Raw genomic sequence first — 17,655 nt, forward strand, 5'->3', positions numbered from 1 at the left:
ACAGCAGCAGAAACAGCACCGAGTCTAGCGTTCATCTTTTTAAATCGTCCAACCAGTCTTTTAAAAAAAGAAAAAAAACAAGAAGAAAAAACCTTCTGTACTCTTCTATAAAGCTGCGTACACACACACACACATATACATAATTCAAAGCTTTTCACGCATTTTCGAATAGAAAATTGCTATGTGCTATAGTACCCGTATACGTGTAGAAATATACGCCTACCAACACATACGTATTTTTGTTCCTACGTATATAAACCCTGAAAAAAGGGGTTGAGAGAAAAGTACAAAGAAAAGAAAAAAGAGATGAAAGTGAAAGAAAGAGAAAGAAAAAAAGAAAGAGAGAGAGAGAGAAAGAGAAATAAAATCACTGTAGTTCTCATTTTATTCCCCTTTCTTTTCTTTTCTTTTATTTTCTTTTCTTTTCTTTTCTTTTTTTCTTTTCCGCGATGAGATGCGGCAAACGCAGTAAATCCGCACGTGATTTATCTGTACCTTGCGACAACGTCCTCTCTCTCTCTCTTTCTCTTTGAAACACACACATACACACACATGCAAGATCGAGAAGCAAGCTGGGCAACACAGCTCGGACACGCGAGCGCGCCCCCTCGGAAGAAAATCTTGTGAATGAGCAGGTTCTCCATTCACTTTTAAACGGAGTGGTAGAGTCGTAACGAGTCTCAACGCCTTCCTTTTCTCTCACTCACTCACTCACTCACTCACTCACTCTTTCTCTCTCTCACATACACATACAGACATACACGCACGTGTACGTATTCTCTTTCTCGCATGATCTATATTACATCTCTTTCTCTTTCTATTTTCTTCGCACACTCTCATTATCATCTTTGCTATCTCACTCTTTCGTATATGGTCTATTAAATTAGTTTTTATTTTTATACTTTAACGATTAGGTTTATTATACTAACTCTATTTATTTTCCACGCAATCTTTCTCATGTAATCTATATTATTTTTCTCTCTTTCTCTCTCTCTTTTGCACATTTACGTACTATTACACGTACTTTTTATTTACGCAGACACACATAGATTTTTTTTATTTCTCTTACGATTCACACTATTTTTCTTTCCCTCTTTCACACACCTACACATCTGTAAAATCCACCACTACTCCATCTGTAAAATCGTTGAATAATATTCTAATAATATTAATATAATATTCTAATAATATTCTCTTTCTATTTTCTTCGCACACTCTCATTATCATCTTTGCTATCTCACTCTTTCGTATATGGTCTATTAAATTAGTTTTTATTTTTATACTTTAACGATTAGGTTTATTACACTAACTCTATTTATTTTCCACGCAATCTTTCTCATGTAATCTATATTATTTTTCTCTCTCTCTCTCTTTTGCACATTTACGTACTATTTTTCTCTTTCTTTCACGTAGACACACATACACTCATATACTTAGACTTTTTTTATTTCTATTACGATTCACACTATTTTCTTTCCTTCTTTCACACACCTATACATCTGTAAAATCCACCACTACTCCATCTGTAAAATCGTTGAATAATATTCTAATAATATTAATATAATATTCTAATAATATTCTCTTTCTATTTTCTTCGCACACTCTCATTATCATCTTTGCTATCTCACTCTTTCGTATATAGTCTATTAAATTAGTTTTTATTTTTATACTTTAACGATTAGTGTACGATCGGAATCGATCATAGCCGAAAATCGATTGTAACTAAAATACGAGATTACTATGCGCCCACTAATTCGATAGAGAGTTACTAGTAACTAGCATGCATAACCCCACCACTCGACCGTCGAGTGAGAGCACCCTGCAGGGCTCATTACAAAAGACATTCGGTCTATTCAACCGCTGGACGCCTACGAGGACACTTGGAGACAAGTTAATCGGAGACTACAAGCGAAAGGAATATTAGAGAGAGAGGCAAGGAATTCATCTGTTGAGACGAATACGTCTTAGAGATATACCCGGTAATAGACGTAGAGGTGGTAACCCGGTAGTAGAGGTAGAGGCGACAATTAACGGTGAGAGATATAATTTTTATTTCTTTCAACTTGATTACCCATCCGGGTGATCGTGACGAGAAGTGATTACGGACTATGTCCGTTATCCATCGTCGTCCATTGTATTAATAACAACCAGGGTTTTTTGCCGCAAGGCTTTTTCCCTGACGAGCCAATAAAGCATTGCACTTATTGGCTCAACCACGTGTTTTTATTTATTCTAATTCACCTTTTCACCTCCTTATAATAAGCTTAATCCAATCGCCGGAGGACTCCGTGTTGGAGGAATTTTGGCAAATACATTTTGGTGCCTCCTGTGAGGTCTGAATTTCTGATTCCTGGTTTGAGTGAAGCTGCGTATACGGAATCGCCACTGAGAAAATCTAGTTCCTGAACATACACGCTGCCACGTCGAGCTAGTCATCACAAAGGATTCGAAAGGGAGATAAGTAGATTGCATCATTTGTGCATACGTTTATGCGTATCCGCTTTAAATATTATAAAATATTCTATAGGAAATTACGTCTTCGAACCCCGTAGAAGTTCGTAATTTCTAGTATAAATTTTATTATTTTCTCTCATCTTTCTTACTAAATTGGTATATTAAAATCGGAAATAACTCATTCGAATCCACTTCAAATTTTAACCGAAGTAACGTATATTAATAGAATTTGAAAATCGCTTTGTCTTCGGACAAAGAGCGCGATAACAGTTTATACGGTCACATCGCTTAGCAACGATACATATTTTCAAATCGCTTTGTTTCTACGGTTACATCGCTTAGCAACGATACATATTTTCAAATCGCTTTGTTTTCGGACAAAGAGCGATAACAGTTTCCACGGTTACATCGCTTAGCAACGATACTTTTTCAAACATAAGATTAAGCAACGACGAAATCGTGACGTCGATAGAGCCGATAGATAAGGGACCCCCACCCCCTTCTTTACCAACTCACAGCTCAGGACCGTAACCGCGTAATCGGAAACCCGACGCATTATAACAAAAATTCATATATTAAAATCTTCGTATTCAACATAATTTACATTAACCCATCTTCGAAAAGTAAGATAATTAAAACCGGTAAACGATGGAACCGAAGGAACGTTTGAATCGGTTACGAAGGACATTAAAAATGCAATTGACAATTTTTGAACAAGAAATTGAAGGGGAGAGATTAGATGAAACAACATTAGTAGGTCGATTTAAGAAAATCACGAAACACTTAGAAGCATACGATCAGGCACAACTGGAGTGTGATGATGAGGATTTAGGGGAAGAAGAAATACAAGAAGTAATGTTAATATTACGCCGGTACCATGCCATAGAAGCAAGAGTTCACCCAAATCCAATACCCGCGGCTAACATTCCGAACGATAACAGTATAATTTCAAATCAGACGAGTACGACCGACCGACCGATTAAATTAAAACGAATTGAGATACCTAAATTTGATGGAAGATTAGAAAAATGGTTAGAATTTAAGAAAGGTTTTTTAACTCTGATAGACGCGCGGTCGGACATATCCGATCTAGAAAAACACGCCTATCTTCGAGATGCATTGCAGGGCCGTGCACTCGAAGTGATTACACTATATTCAGGGGACGGGTCGAATTACAAACTCGCGTGGGAAGCATTATTAGAAAAATACGATAGAAAACGCGTACTGCTAGCAAGACTTCTCGACGCGATTCTGGATTTAACACACTCCGAGGATGATTCGGCAAGAGGGATTCAAAAACTCATAAGAGATACGGAGGCATATCTCAACATGATTGATTCGTTTAACGAGCCTCATGCCCTAACAGTGCGCGTTATCGAGCGCCTTTTACCTCGTCGCGTTCGGGAAGAATGGGATCGACAACTCAATTCGGACGATTACCCTACCCTCAAGGAACTCTATAAATTTTTAAAAGAGATAGACCACCGATACAGTGCTTCGGAGAAGCTAACGACGGATATCAAAGACGAGCCCCGCGAAAAACGTAAACGCACCGAACCGACCGCGTTACGACCGCGGAAACGACAAATTGTAAGACCCACGCGTACATTTCTCACGGAGATTAAACAGAAATGCACCCTTTGTAAAAGAGATTCTCACGCACTATTTCGTTGTAGTCGATACGGACGCATGACACCGCTCGAGCGATGGACAGTAGTAAAATCTCGGAGATTATGTCCAAATTGTTTAAAAAGACATGTAGGAAACTGTTCAGGTCCACTTTGTCAGATTTGCTGCAGACCGCATCATACATCGTTACATAGAACTGATTCAAATAATCACGCGGAAAATTATGAAAGCCCGTCGCCAAAAAGGGAAGCTGTCGCGACCGCGTCTCAAACCGATTCTAAAACATTGTGACTTAGGCCAGTTTTTCATGTTAACCCGCGAGGCACAACGCCTCAATTACTCATGAGCGCGATGTGTCGCGTGAGAAGGGGGGACGGAACTTATAAGCAATGCCGCGCACTATTAGACACCTGCGCAGCAGCGCATTTTATAACCGAAGACGTCGCGAAGGAATTACGTTTACCAATCAGACCGTATTCAATTCCTATCAATGCCATTAATGATACACGAACTCGATCGACGGGTATTATCGAGATAACAATTCAATCCTTAGATAGTCGATATAAACGGAACCTTTCATTACTCATCGTACCCAAGATAGCCGACCAAGTTCCAAGCGAAGTCTTTCCTCGAGAACTTATTAAGATTCCAATCGATCGAAAATTAGCAGACCCTCAGTTTCACTTACCGCGACCAGTGGATATTTTGATAGGTTCCGGAGCCACGTTATCCCTTATGTCCGTTGGACAATTTCGTTTGTCACGCGCCCGCGGCGATCTAATACTTCAAAAGACGCAGTTAGGTTGGGTAGTCGTCGGCGGAATCGACTCGGAAGAATCAAAAGAAAAAACCGCACTGTTCGCGACCACAGAGTTGAGAGACCAATTAGAAAGGTTTTGGTTAATCGAGGACGCGATCGTGACGCGAACGGAAGGAACACAGGAAGTAGAATGCGAAACCCATTATACTCAAAATACAAAACGCGACGAAACGGGACGATATATAGTGCGTTTACCATTCCGCGAAAAGGGACACGATTACAGCGAGCTGTATCATATAGCTTTACGTCGCTTCCACAACCTATGGAAAAAGTTGAACGCGAACCCGGAACTTCGGAAAGAGTATGAGCGCACCATGCAGGAATATTTAACATTAGGACACATGTCGCTTGTCGAGGACGACCCGACGGGCGGCTGTTATCTTCCCCACCACGCCGTTATTAAATCAACCAGCACAACGACGAAGGTTCGAGTCGTATTCGACGCTTCTGCAAAGAATAGTCAGGGCATTTCCCTTAATAGTACATTGTTAGTCGGGCCTACGATACAGGACACATTAGTGGAGCATTTACTGCGATTTCGTACATATCGATACGTGTTAACCGCGGATATAGAGAAAATGTATCGACAGATATGGATACATCCGGACGATCGGCAATATCAACGTATATTTTGGATACATAAGGATCGAATTCGTACGTTCGAGCTCAATACGGTTACATTCGGTATAGCGTCAGCACCCTTTCTCGCCATTCGGACCATAAAGCAACTAGCGACGGATGAAAGCGTCAATTATCCCCTCGGAGCTGAGATTCTAAACCGAGATTTATACGTCGACGATCTCATCACGGGAACCGACGATGTAGAGACACTCGGGAGAATACGAGACCAGACCATCGAGATATTAAAACGAGGCGGTTTTAACATACGGCAATGGGCTTCCAATTATAGGCCGATTCTCGATAAATTAGATACAAAAAAGGTTAACGTCGAATTCTTCTCCGGAGAAACATCGATCCTAAAGACACTCGGAATTTCATGGAATACACATCATGATCATTTGATCTATACAGTCGCGCCGATAGACCTTCATGAGAAAATCACAAAACGTCGGATACTGTCGGAAATCGCGAAAATATATGACCCACTGGGATTATTAGGCCCCATTATCTTAACAGCTAAAATCTTGATCCAAGATTGCTGGAAAACTAAGGTCGAGTGGGACGAGTCGGTACCTAATGCATTGCATTCCTCCTGGACAAGGTTCGCAGAACAATTAAAATTAATTGACAATTTGACCATTGAAAGACGTTTGATCATTGATAATCACATTGAAGTACAAATCCACGGATTTTGCGATGCGAGTCAGGCGGGTTACGGTGGCAGTTTATACGTAAGATCGCGAGATCAAGTTGGTAACGTACACATACGATTATTCTGCGCGAAGAGCCGCGTGGCTCCACTTAAGGACACGACCATACCGCGATTAGAATTGTGTGGAGCATTAACGCTTGCTCGACTATATAGAGAGATTCGGGCATCTTGCGGAATAAGACCTAACAAGATAATCTTTTGGTCCGATTCCACGATTGTATTAGGTTGGTTAAGAAAGGATCCCAACACGTTGAAACAATTCACGGCGAATCGCGTACGCGAAATCCAGGAAATTTGTGTAGGGATCACGTGGCGGCACGTACGTACAGAGAACAATCCCGCGGACGCATTATCTCGCGGACAACTTCCACGCGAATTCATAAAAAACAATTCGTGGTTTCATGGCCCTTCTTGGCTTCACCGACCGGAACTTGAATGGCCAATTCAGACCGAAACAGAGACAGACGAACTACCCGAACTTAAAAAAATTCCATTATTGATGACACGGATCGAACCGGAGAGCATCTTTCGGCGATTCTCTAACTACACGCGATTATTACGAATCACAGCTAGATGTAGAAGATGGGTCAAAACCAATTCATATCGGGGAGAAATTTCGACCGCGGAAATAATAGATACAGAACGACACGTACTCAGGCTCATACAAAATGAACAATTTCGCGCCGAAAAGGATAGATTAACTGAATCGGGGGGAGTAAAGGGCGCAAGACTCGCCGCGCTAAACCCAATCATCGATGAAACGGGCTTGATTCGAGTAGGAGGCCGATTAAAGAATGCGAACTTACCTTTCCAGGAGAAATGTCCAATATTATTACCATCGCACCACCACGTGACCGATCTCCTCATCCGGAAATTCCATGAACAAAATTTTCACGCCGGCATACAAACTACTCTCTACGCTATACGCCAACGATTTTGGCTTTTGGACGGTAAGAATCAAGTGCGAAAAATCGTACGTCATTGCGTACGTTGCATTCGATTCCGTGCATCTGGCATACAATACAAAATGGGCGATCTACCGAGATCTCGAGTCCAAGAAACCATCGCGTTTTCCCACACTGGAGTGGATTTCTTTGGTCCACTCTATGTGAAAGAAAAGAAATACCGAAATAAGGGTCGCGTGAAGGTATACGGGTGCATCTTCGTCTGCATGTGCATAAAGGCCGTGCATATCGAGTTAGTCAGCGACTTGACAACAGACGCTTTTCTGGCCGCCTTTCGACGCTTCACGGGGCGAAGAGCGATTCCATCGCACGTATATTCGGATAACGGTACCAATTTTGTCGGGGCGAACAACCAATTAAGGGAATTATACGCGTTAATCGAATCGGAAGAGTACAAAACAAAGATCCATAATTACGCGACCGACCAAAGAATCTCGTGGCACTTCAACCCCCCATTATCACCTCATTTCGGAGGTCTATGGGAGGCCGCGGTTAAGTCATTCAAACACCATTTTAGACGGGTGGTAGGAGAAGCCTTATTTACATATGAGGAACTGAACACATTCGCGATCGAAATCGAAGCCATATTAAATTCGAGACCTTTATGCCCTATTTCGTCAGATCCGAACGATGCGACAGCTCTAACACCTGCACATTTTTTAGTAGGAAGACCTCTTAATATGCTACCAGAAGAAAACTACGAAAACACGCCGATAAATCGACTATCGTCATGGAAGCACATTACAAAGGTGCGACAAGACTTCTGGCGACGGTGGTACATCGAATATTTACGCGAGCTGCAGAAACGACAGAAATGGAATAATTCCCAATATAAACTGGAGAAGGACACAATAGTCATCCTCATCGATAAAAATCAACCCTGCATGAGGTGGCAATTGGGACGGATCATAGACGTCCATCCCGGAGAAGACGACGTGGTTCGGGTAGTAACCATAAAAACTACTCACGGAAACATCAAGCGAAACGCGACAACCATCTGTCCTTTATTAAGTGATAGATGAATAGTTTAAGTATGCACGCTAGACGAAATATTAAGACATAATGTAATTTGCAATAGATAAGCTTGTACGTACAAGATATACAAGATATATAAGTCGCCTGGCCAGCGACATTATAACGACGCTAAACGATCTACGACAAACCCATTGTAACCTAAATTAAGAAATTAACGTCATACCTACGTAGGTTAAGAATATTGTTGATAGGTACCCTCTCAACGGGGGGAGTATGTACGATCGGAATCGATCATAGCCGAAAATCGATTGTAACTAAAATACGAGATTACTATGCGCCCACTAATTCGATAGAGAGTTACTAGTAACTAGCATGCATAACCCCACCACTCGACCGTCGAGTGAGAGCACCCTGCAGGGCCCATTACAAAAGACATTCGGTCTATTCAACCGCTGGACGCCTACGAGGACACTTGGAGACAAGTTAATCGGAGACTACAAGCGAAAGGAATATTAGAGAGAGAGGCAAGGAATTCATCTGTTGAGACGAATACGTCTTAGAGATATACCCGGTAATAGACGTAGAGGTGGTAACCCGGTAGTAGAGGTAGAGGCGACAATTAACGGTGAGAGATATAATTTTTATTTCTTTCAACTTGATTACCCATCCGGGTGATCGTGACGAGAAGTGATTACGGACTATGTCCGTTATCCATCGTCGTCCATTGTATTAATAACAACCAGGGTTTTTTGCCGCAAGGCTTTTTCCCTGACGAGCCAATAAAGCATTGCACTTATTGGCTCAACCACGTGTTTTTATTTATTCTAATTCACCTTTTCACCTCCTTATAATAAGCTTAATCCAATCGCCGGAGGACTCCGTGTTGGAGGAATTTTGGCAAATACAATTAGGTTTATTATACTAACTCTATTTATTTTCCACGCAATCTTTCTCATGTAATCTATATTATTTCTCTTTCTCTCTCTCTTTTGCACATTTACGTACTATTTTTTTATTTCTTTCACGCAGACACACACACACTCATATACTTAGATTCTTTTTTATTTCTATTACGATTCACACTATTTTTCTTTCTCTCTTTCACACACCTACACACTCTTTTATAATCTATATACCAATGTATTCATTCGTCTTTCTTCTTTTCTTTATCTGTAAAATTGAATATTCTAAGCTCGATCTATTCGTTAATTTGAATAACTTGACTACGATAGAAAATCATCAAAAGAAATGAAAAGTATTTTTTCTCTAAGGAAATAGAAGATTTATTAAAAAATAACTGCACGGGATCGAATGATAAATAATCGAATGAAAATGTGCGTAGTAAAAGGAAAAGAAAAATAGAAAAGAATTTTGGAAAATTCTGTAATTTAAAATGTAGGTCATTTTAGGATTCTACCTTTCAAACAATTCTTATACCCTAACACTAGGAGACGAACATCTGGTTTGTAGAAGAGCGTTAGGTAAGAATTTAGGTTTTAGAACGTTTCTCTTACAATTTGAAAAAAGTTACGATATTGTCTCGTCACGATTTTCCTATAAATGCACAAACAATATCAAATTTTATTATTGAGAAAATCTATTCTTTCGTTCGGGTTTTATAGAGCACGTCTTGTTTGAATTTGTCGGAAATATTAAAGAAATTCGAGAATGTCACGGGTCCTATTTTGTAATAAATAAAAAGAAGAAAATTGTGTGAAATGAAATTTCGGCAATTTTGAAGGATTAGAAAGTACGTCGTCGAAAGGAATACACGCACGAGGAAATAGAAAAGAAAATAATAATAATAATAATAAAAAAGGGAAACGTTTAAAAGCAAGAGTTACTTAAAGACAGACATAGAAAAACGATCGTAGTACCGTGTCAGATGGAAAATACTCGATTACCATCCACAATGGCCGTTTCAATGCAAATCACTCCGACACGAAAGACCGTAAACTATTTTCTCTTTCCTTTCTCCGTATAAAAACATCTTTAAAGTGTCTACGAAACTCGCATAAATGTCACCTGGCTCTATGGTTGACTTTGTCAAAGAAATTTCTATGCGAATTCTTTATTTCCTTTTTTCTTTTGTTTTTTTTTACAATCTACAGAATAAACCAAATGTTTTTTTTTTTTCTAAACATCAATTGCACTTCGTCAAAAAAATGTTTTTTTGTTTCGAGACCCCAAATCCTGTATACAATAATTCGATTTTTATTCTAATTTTCTAATTTCTCTCTTTCTCTGTCGCTTTTTTTTTCTTTTTTTTTTCGTTTTCTTTTTGTTTATTTCCTTCATCGAAAAAAAAAAAAAATAAAGAAGACCGATACTCTCGCGCTCATGCACCTACAATTAGTCACGGCGGATAATCCTATGGTTCACGAAAGCACAGCCAATTTCAGGATGTTACTCGCAATCTAGACGGGAGGATTAAACGTTGAAAATAAATGGGGAAATCGTTTGTGGGTGGTGAGCGTGCAGGAGCATAATGCGTATCACGTGCCTAGAAAAATAAATATCTAAGATATCTCATCTTGAAAAGACAAAGTAAATTATTCGGTAATTCGGTACTATGGAAATGTGTAAAAACAAATTTATTTGTGTATACCAAAAATATTAATAAATATTAATAGTATTTTTTTTATATCCTACATATATGTGTAAGAAAAATGTTCTCTCGTTTCAATATTTCTTTTTTAAATTATACGAATAAAAAAAAAAAAGAAAGAAAGGTAGAAAGAAGAAAGAGAATGATGGGAAATTGTGTTCATCTTCTCGTCGTAATCTACATCGAAGCAGATAGTCGTTGATTCTCGTCGAACTTTTCAACCTTCGGTACGGTTCAAAGTAATCGTTCTAGCAAATACAATCATTATCGAGTTATCGAGTCATTACTGACGAAACTACCCGTTGAGATAATCGCCAACTACGACTACTAATTCTCTCTCTCTCGAATTTCCATTTTCTATTTCTCGTAATTAAACAACCGTGTGCAAAACTCGTTTGCTTTATATTTTAAAATAAGAAAACACTAACGTTTAATAATATGAAAATCAATAATTAAAATCAATTTTTTAAAATTGACATCGATTAATTTTTACAAACGTAAAATTATTATGTAAATTTTTACCGATAAGAAAAGAAAAAAAAAAGAAAAAAAAACAAAATTTCAACAAAACAATCGAATGATAAAACAATATTACGTTCGTCCTAGAAAATAATCGTGATCATTCGATCGAGTTTAATTCACGATCAGAAAATAACACAAATAGGAAGAGGATAGATGATTGTTAGGGAAGAATCGCTTGCAAAATGATATTAGAGTTAAAATCGTTTGCCGGATAAGTCTGACAAAGAAAGTTTGCACACATACTTCCGATACGATCCGTCCTTTGTTTGCGGGTGCGAGGCGTGCAGAAACTTTACTGTTCAATTCGATAAAAATTCTCTCTTTCTCTCTCTCTCTCTCTCTCTCTCTATTTCCTCGTATCTATCGTTACGGCATCGCGACCTAATAATATGCATATACAGGGTGACCCAAAGAATCACACCCATCGTACTGTTTTTCAAATAAATTACATGCTACTCCTATAAATTTCCAATTAATTATTCGTCTTAATTTTATCGATAAAACTATAAAAATATAACAAAAAAATTCATTTTTATTAATATCCGCAGAGATACTTCCCAATCCTGGTTATGCATATGTGTGTGTACGTGTACGAATTATAAGATCAATATAAATATTCGTATACATGTATTATATGTAATTCATGCTACTCCTATAAATTTGCAATTAATTATTCGTCTTAATTTTATCGATAAAACTATAAAAATATAACAAAAAATTCATTTTTATTAATATTCACAGAGATACTTCCCAACCCTGGTTATGCATATGTGTGTATACGTGTACGAATTATAAAATCAATATAAATATTCGTATACATGTATCATATGTAATTCTATCTTTCTTTTGCAATACTCATTAATTAAATATACAAAAAAATGAAATGTATATCTGCGAGGTCAAACTTACACGCCCGAGTCAACATTGTAATAATGAGAAAGAGAGAGAAAGAGAGATGGATAGTGTGTGTACTGTATAAGTAAGTAGTATGTATATAAGTCGCTTCCTTTCTATTCGTTGAAGAAACGAGATAATGACACATCCCGAGCTCTCATAAACCAGGCCCGTTCTAATTCTCTAATCCCAGTGCACGAGATTTCCTTATCTCGAATTTCAATCGGCACGCTTTTGAAGTTGCCGTATTAATCCTATGTAAGAGAGACTTTTCCGAGTCACGATCGTTCCCGCCATTATTTTCCACGATACCTATTTTAAATACTTATACTATAACTAATACTAATCTATAATACACCACCACCACTGTGCTATTACTATCACCTTTAACGCTTTTGTTTCGAGAGTAAGATCTCGTGGAGAAACATTTTCAAGATTATCCATCTATTATCTGTGTAATTTGCTACGTAATTAATGAGAACTTTGAATTAACAGATTCTAAGATACCCAACAACAAATATTTCAACTTACGTAAAAGTAAAAACATGTCTCTCATACTTAACTTGTTTTGTTCTAATAAATTCAATAAATTTTTCAAACACACACAATTCAAGTATTTCAACGTTTTCTTTTTTTCATCAAAACTGAACAACGTAGTCTCTCCTCTCTTCGATTATTCTTCCACGCAAACTCAAACATTCTATTCTACCCATTATTTATGTACGAACTTTAGGAAGAACACGAGAAGAAAGTTCACGGGATAATACGAACGATCGAGTAATAAAAATAGTATTGAAAAAACAAAACAATTGAATTCGATTATCGAGTAAATTAACTACTACGTTAATCAAGTTAACTATCAACGTTCTAATAACGACTCTAAATTAAAGTCGACAAATTTTCAATAGACAAAATGTTCATTGATTAATTAACCTAAATTTTATTACATCGATCGTATAAAATGCGATAGAAGAAAAAAGTATAATAAATATAAAGAAAAAATAGAAAAGTATATACTCACGCGTGAATGTATTGTTTAGTCAAGCTTGGATCCTCAGGTGCAGTTGTGGTTGATGTACATTTACGAGAAAAAAAATCGCATAAATCACACCGGAATATATTATCCAATATTATACATATATATATGTATGTTCATCGAGTCGGTGTAAAAAAAAAAAAAAATTAATAATCGCCCGTACGCGCGCGTTCTAACAATAACGAAACTCTTCGTCGAAGTATAATAACCACGAGCAGGGGTTTGGTTCTTCTATCACTACGATTGATCGAATGCCTACATCACGAAATTTTCCGGCATGTAGCAACGACGAGCATTTCGTGGTTTAATAATCGCGTAGCTCGATTCTCGAATGATTTTCAAGAATAAAAAGAGAGAGAGAAGAAAAAGAAGAAGAAGAAGGAAAAAAAAAAGAAAAGAAAAAGACGACAGAACGACGCTAAATCGTCGTCGTCGTCGTCGTCGTCGTTTGAAAGGGAATGATGACGATGATTATTAGGCCGATCGACAATAAAAACTTGCTAAATGCAATAATTAAAGCAAAGATTGAAATCGTCGATATTAGAAAAAATTTCCTGATTCTTCTTTGTCGTTGTCTTCGATTTCGAACCTCTCCTTTTTTTGCATCTGCGAGAATAACGTAAACAATGTATCAACTGTGATATGATCGGGACTTTATCTATCTCTATGTTGTGTGTTGTTGTTATATTCTATCTATTTCTTTCTCTCCCTCTCTCTCTATCTCTCTCTCTGTGTATATGAGCGCCTCGCGTAATCCGAGGATCCGTCGTAAAGCCACACTCCTAAACTTTCGCGTCCCAACCAGAGACTGAAGCGCCTACGTACAGTCCACCCGTATAAATGCCGCGTTTTCAAAGCCAAACGAGCATCCTGCGTCTCCGATTGGTTGACGATCTAAGACGGGCGTTTTAGAGGGCGCCACTGAATAGCGACGAACAGGAGCGATTAGTCGATAAGGAAGAGCACTATTAATCCGTCGGTAAGCGAGAACACCTCTCATATATGCGGTCGATAATGTAGTTTACTTTTTTATCTTACTTTTTATTATACAATTTTTTTAAATATCTCATCGATATTGTTCTTTGTTTTATTTCGTCGAAATTAAGATATATATATCTCTGTGTAGATTATTTTTATATTTATTTCTTTTTTTATAGTTTTATACGTTTCGTTTTAAAAAGAGCAGGTGTACGCACACCTTTCGTAAATCGCCATGGAAACGCACGTGCTACGCACAGCCGTTCGATTCCCTACGCACAATAAGAAATCGAAACTCTTTTAAAAAGTATCTCCTATAATTATAAATAATCTCCCCTTATAGTTGTGTACATTAATCGAATATGAATACGCGAAAAGAAAACAGTGAAAATGTGGAAGAAAACAAAGTAAAGTCGGTAATAAAAAAGATTAAAAAATCGGAATATTTAAAGGGTTTAATGAAATTAAAAAATCAGGAATATATTTTAGAGAGAGGACTCGTTAATTTAATAGATAATATGAAACTCGATGCTGATGTTATTAAAAGTTTGTCGAGAGAAGAGAAGGAACTGTCTGCCAAAAGGTACGTTCGATGTTTATAATATTTCGTTACATTCATGTTTTTTGTATAACCTTTGTTTTTGTATCATGTAGACAAAATATTGTTTCAACTCTACGTAAAACTATTTCTGACATTAGTAACGACGTTAAGACAGTTAAACTAATCATATCCGACCCCGAACAAATTCAACAATTAGGTAATAAATTTCATGTAAATTTTAGTCCCTACTTATCGATTTAAATAAATACTTTTGATCGTTGATTTAGATGTAAACAAATTGAAATCGAAACTAATTGGAATATCGAAAAAATTGGACGATTTTAAGAATACTTGTCCTCTTCAAACGTTATCCGAAAAAGGAAATGAATTGGACTCTGATTTAAAAGAATTTTCATCGCGTTTACATAAATATAATTCAGTGAATTTAGCAATCAAATCATCAACTATAGATTTGTCTTCTCTTAACAAAGATAAGAAAAAAAATCACGAGGATTACGATGATTACGAAGAGATCGAAGATTTTCATACGTTGATCGCTAAAACAGGTGCTTCTAAATTCGATTTAAAAAACGTTCCGACATTTTACAAGGAAATTTAAATAGAAATGTTGTTTGATTCCAAGGTTACACTCAACATTGGAGCAACGAGGATCATTCGTTATTTTTAAAAATACGAAAACAGTGTAAAAACGTACCAACATTGGTTAACGCGATTAGAAGAAAGTGTCCAGACTTGACGATAGAAACGATAATAAATCATGAAACTTGGTACAAATTATATCTCGATCTACGAGAGAAGCAAAGATCAAAAATAAAAGAATGGCGAAAGCGAAAGGAATTAAACAAAGTTACAAAATTACAAAACGAAGGAATTATCGATCAAAATAATCTACCAATTGAAAAAATTCCTTCGAATGTTGTAAACAAAGATATACTTAACGACAAGGAAAATAGATCCGACTTAGTTGCCGATAAAAATCTGAATAAAAAGGAATTAATAAAAAAGTGGAAATTGGAAAAAGAACAGAAACGATTGATGGACGAAGAACAGTCGAAATTGCGATTAGAATCTAAACGAGCATTGGATGAAAAACGTACAAGAATTAGGATAGAAAATATACGAGAAAGTTTACGAGATTATAGGAATAAAAAATCGATGGATAAATTATTAGAAAATTCGAAAAAGGAATTACAAAATATTCAAGAATATGATCCAATTTTGATCAAAGAATTTAGGTACGTCTTCGTATTTTCTCGCACACTGCGAATTTATTTTATTTAATTATAAACAAATTAATTTTAATCAATAATCATAATTAAAGGAAACAGGATGAGGAATACGTTAGAAAAAGAAGGATGCAACTATCGCGTACGAATAAAACTCGATTAAATAAATCGAGAACATTGCGGAAATATCAATTAAATAATACAAATACCTCGACATTGTGTAAACCTACGAAAGCGTGGCAAGAAAAATGTAAAATCGAGGATTACAAAATAGATGATAATCAAAAAGTACGATACATCAAAGATCTACCAAAACTGTGAGTAAACTAATTGAAGTTAATCACACTAACAATACGTACCATTAATTTGTTGTTCTTTGCAGACATACACGTTGGAGGAACGAAGAGTCTATAGATTTACAAAATTATTTTGCTCTCTAATAAATCGACCTTTCATTATTCTTTTAAATGCACGCAAAAGTTCACTCCATACACGGAATTTCCATTATGAATTAGTCGCAATAATGTATCTCAGTATAACACTATACATATATATACCACACACATAATAGCTTTAATTATAAAATATATTTTAACATGCAAATTGTATTCTAAACATAAAAATAAAGAGAGAATGGAAAAAAAAAAGAAAATACTATACTTCGCATAAATATAGAAATGATAAAAAAAAACAAATCATTCTCAACATACAAATGAAGAAAAAGAATAAAACAAAAGGGTTAACACGGGGGTGAAATGAGCCGAACGATTGATATATACTTATGTTTATTTTTCTTTACGAACGTACCTTTTTTTTTTTTTGTTTATCATTATTATTTTTTTTCTTTTTCGTTTTCTTTTTTTCTTTTCTGTGTGTATGCGTGTGTGTTTCTTCTCAGACGATGGTATATAATAAGTTATGAGTAAGCGAACGTTGAGTTTATCCAGGACAGTTTGTTAATCGGTATTAATTAGCATTTACAACTATATAGAATCACCTAGGACTTTCTAAATACATTACCTGATTTTTTAAAACACAGCAGGGAAGGAGAGGGTTAGCAGGAGGCAGCAGAAGAAGGAAGAAGTGGGGGGCAGGGGTAGTAAAAGGATAATTTATCTCATCTGGTCGTGGATAACACCAACACTCGACACGATTTTACTCAAATATATATAATATACTTTCTATTAACCTTCTGTTCGTTAATTAGATATCCTTTTAGATTACCAAATACAAAAACATAGGTGATACAATATATATATATATATATAGATAGATATATATATATAGTGTTATAATACAAGGGTGCCCCACGTATTGTACTGATTACGATAAAACTTGTTGTTACGTTAATATTTCTCGCGATAGATCATCATAAAGCTGCACGATACGGTGGCACCTTTTACTTTTTTTTTGTCGAGATACTTACGAATAGAATTCTTAGAAAGTACTTCCTTTTCTTTCTCTTTTTAAACTATTTATATCTATATGTATATATATATATATATATATATATATATATATTCATGCATTCATACTTCTATATATATATGCATACATACATATATATATATATATATTTATTTATTTATTTATTTATTTATTATTATTTTATTTTTATTTTATTTTTTTTTTATTATTATATATATATATACG

The 17,655-nt window shown here is 36.3% G+C and overlaps 4 protein-coding genes across 5 annotated transcripts in view; 3 read left to right on the forward strand and 1 right to left on the reverse strand.

The window, feature by feature from the left end:
- The window catches only part of LOC122520197 (GAS2-like protein pickled eggs), an 86,693-nt gene extending 72,598 nt beyond the window's left edge, over positions 1-14,095 (reverse strand). For both annotated transcript variants that reach the window (XM_043640234.1, XM_043640233.1), the window contains exon 1: positions 13,222-14,095. The gene's annotated coding sequence lies outside the window, so the exon portion shown is untranslated. The remainder of the gene's footprint in view (positions 1-13,221) is intronic.
- LOC122519417 lies at positions 3,103-4,374 on the forward strand. The gene has a single exon (XM_043638825.1). The coding sequence runs from the start codon at positions 3,103-3,105 to the stop codon at positions 4,372-4,374; it is 1,272 nt and encodes a 423-aa protein (XP_043494760.1).
- LOC122519418 lies at positions 4,435-8,223 on the forward strand. Its single transcript, XM_043638826.1, has one exon. It carries the CDS (start codon positions 4,435-4,437, stop codon positions 8,221-8,223), a length of 3,789 nt encoding a protein of 1,262 aa, XP_043494761.1.
- Positions 14,096-14,451: 356 nt separating the features above from the next.
- Positions 14,452-16,531, forward strand: LOC122519419 (coiled-coil domain-containing protein 112-like). Its single transcript, XM_043638827.1, has 6 exons — positions 14,452-14,797; positions 14,869-14,972; positions 15,043-15,321; positions 15,399-16,011; positions 16,098-16,319; positions 16,385-16,531. Exons 1-6 carry the CDS (start codon positions 14,577-14,579, stop codon positions 16,440-16,442), a joined length of 1,497 nt encoding a protein of 498 aa, XP_043494762.1. The 5' UTR covers positions 14,452-14,576; the 3' UTR covers positions 16,443-16,531.
- Positions 16,532-17,655: the final 1,124 nt, after the last annotated feature.

Source organism: Polistes fuscatus, unplaced genomic scaffold (assembly GCF_010416935.1).
Source record: "Polistes fuscatus isolate 324 unplaced genomic scaffold, CU_Pfus_HIC Scaffold3, whole genome shotgun sequence".
Taxonomy (NCBI): Eukaryota; Metazoa; Arthropoda; class Insecta; order Hymenoptera; family Vespidae; genus Polistes; species Polistes fuscatus.

Excerpts from the sequence above, each read along its gene's own strand:
- LOC122519419 (XM_043638827.1), top strand. The coding sequence starts at position 14,577 with ATGAATACGCGAAAAGAAAACAGTGAAAATGTGGAAGAAAACAAAGTA. Across the intron at positions 14,798-14,868 it reads AAGGAACTGTCTGCCAAAAG|ACAAAATATTGTTTCAACTC; the intron begins GTACGTTCGATG and ends TGTATCATGTAG. Across the intron at positions 16,012-16,097 it reads ATTTTGATCAAAGAATTTAG|GAAACAGGATGAGGAATACG; the intron begins GTACGTCTTCGT and ends TCATAATTAAAG.
- LOC122519418 (XM_043638826.1), top strand. The coding sequence starts at position 4,435 with ATGTGTCGCGTGAGAAGGGGGGACGGAACTTATAAGCAATGCCGCGCA.
- LOC122519417 (XM_043638825.1), top strand. The coding sequence starts at position 3,103 with ATGGAACCGAAGGAACGTTTGAATCGGTTACGAAGGACATTAAAAATG.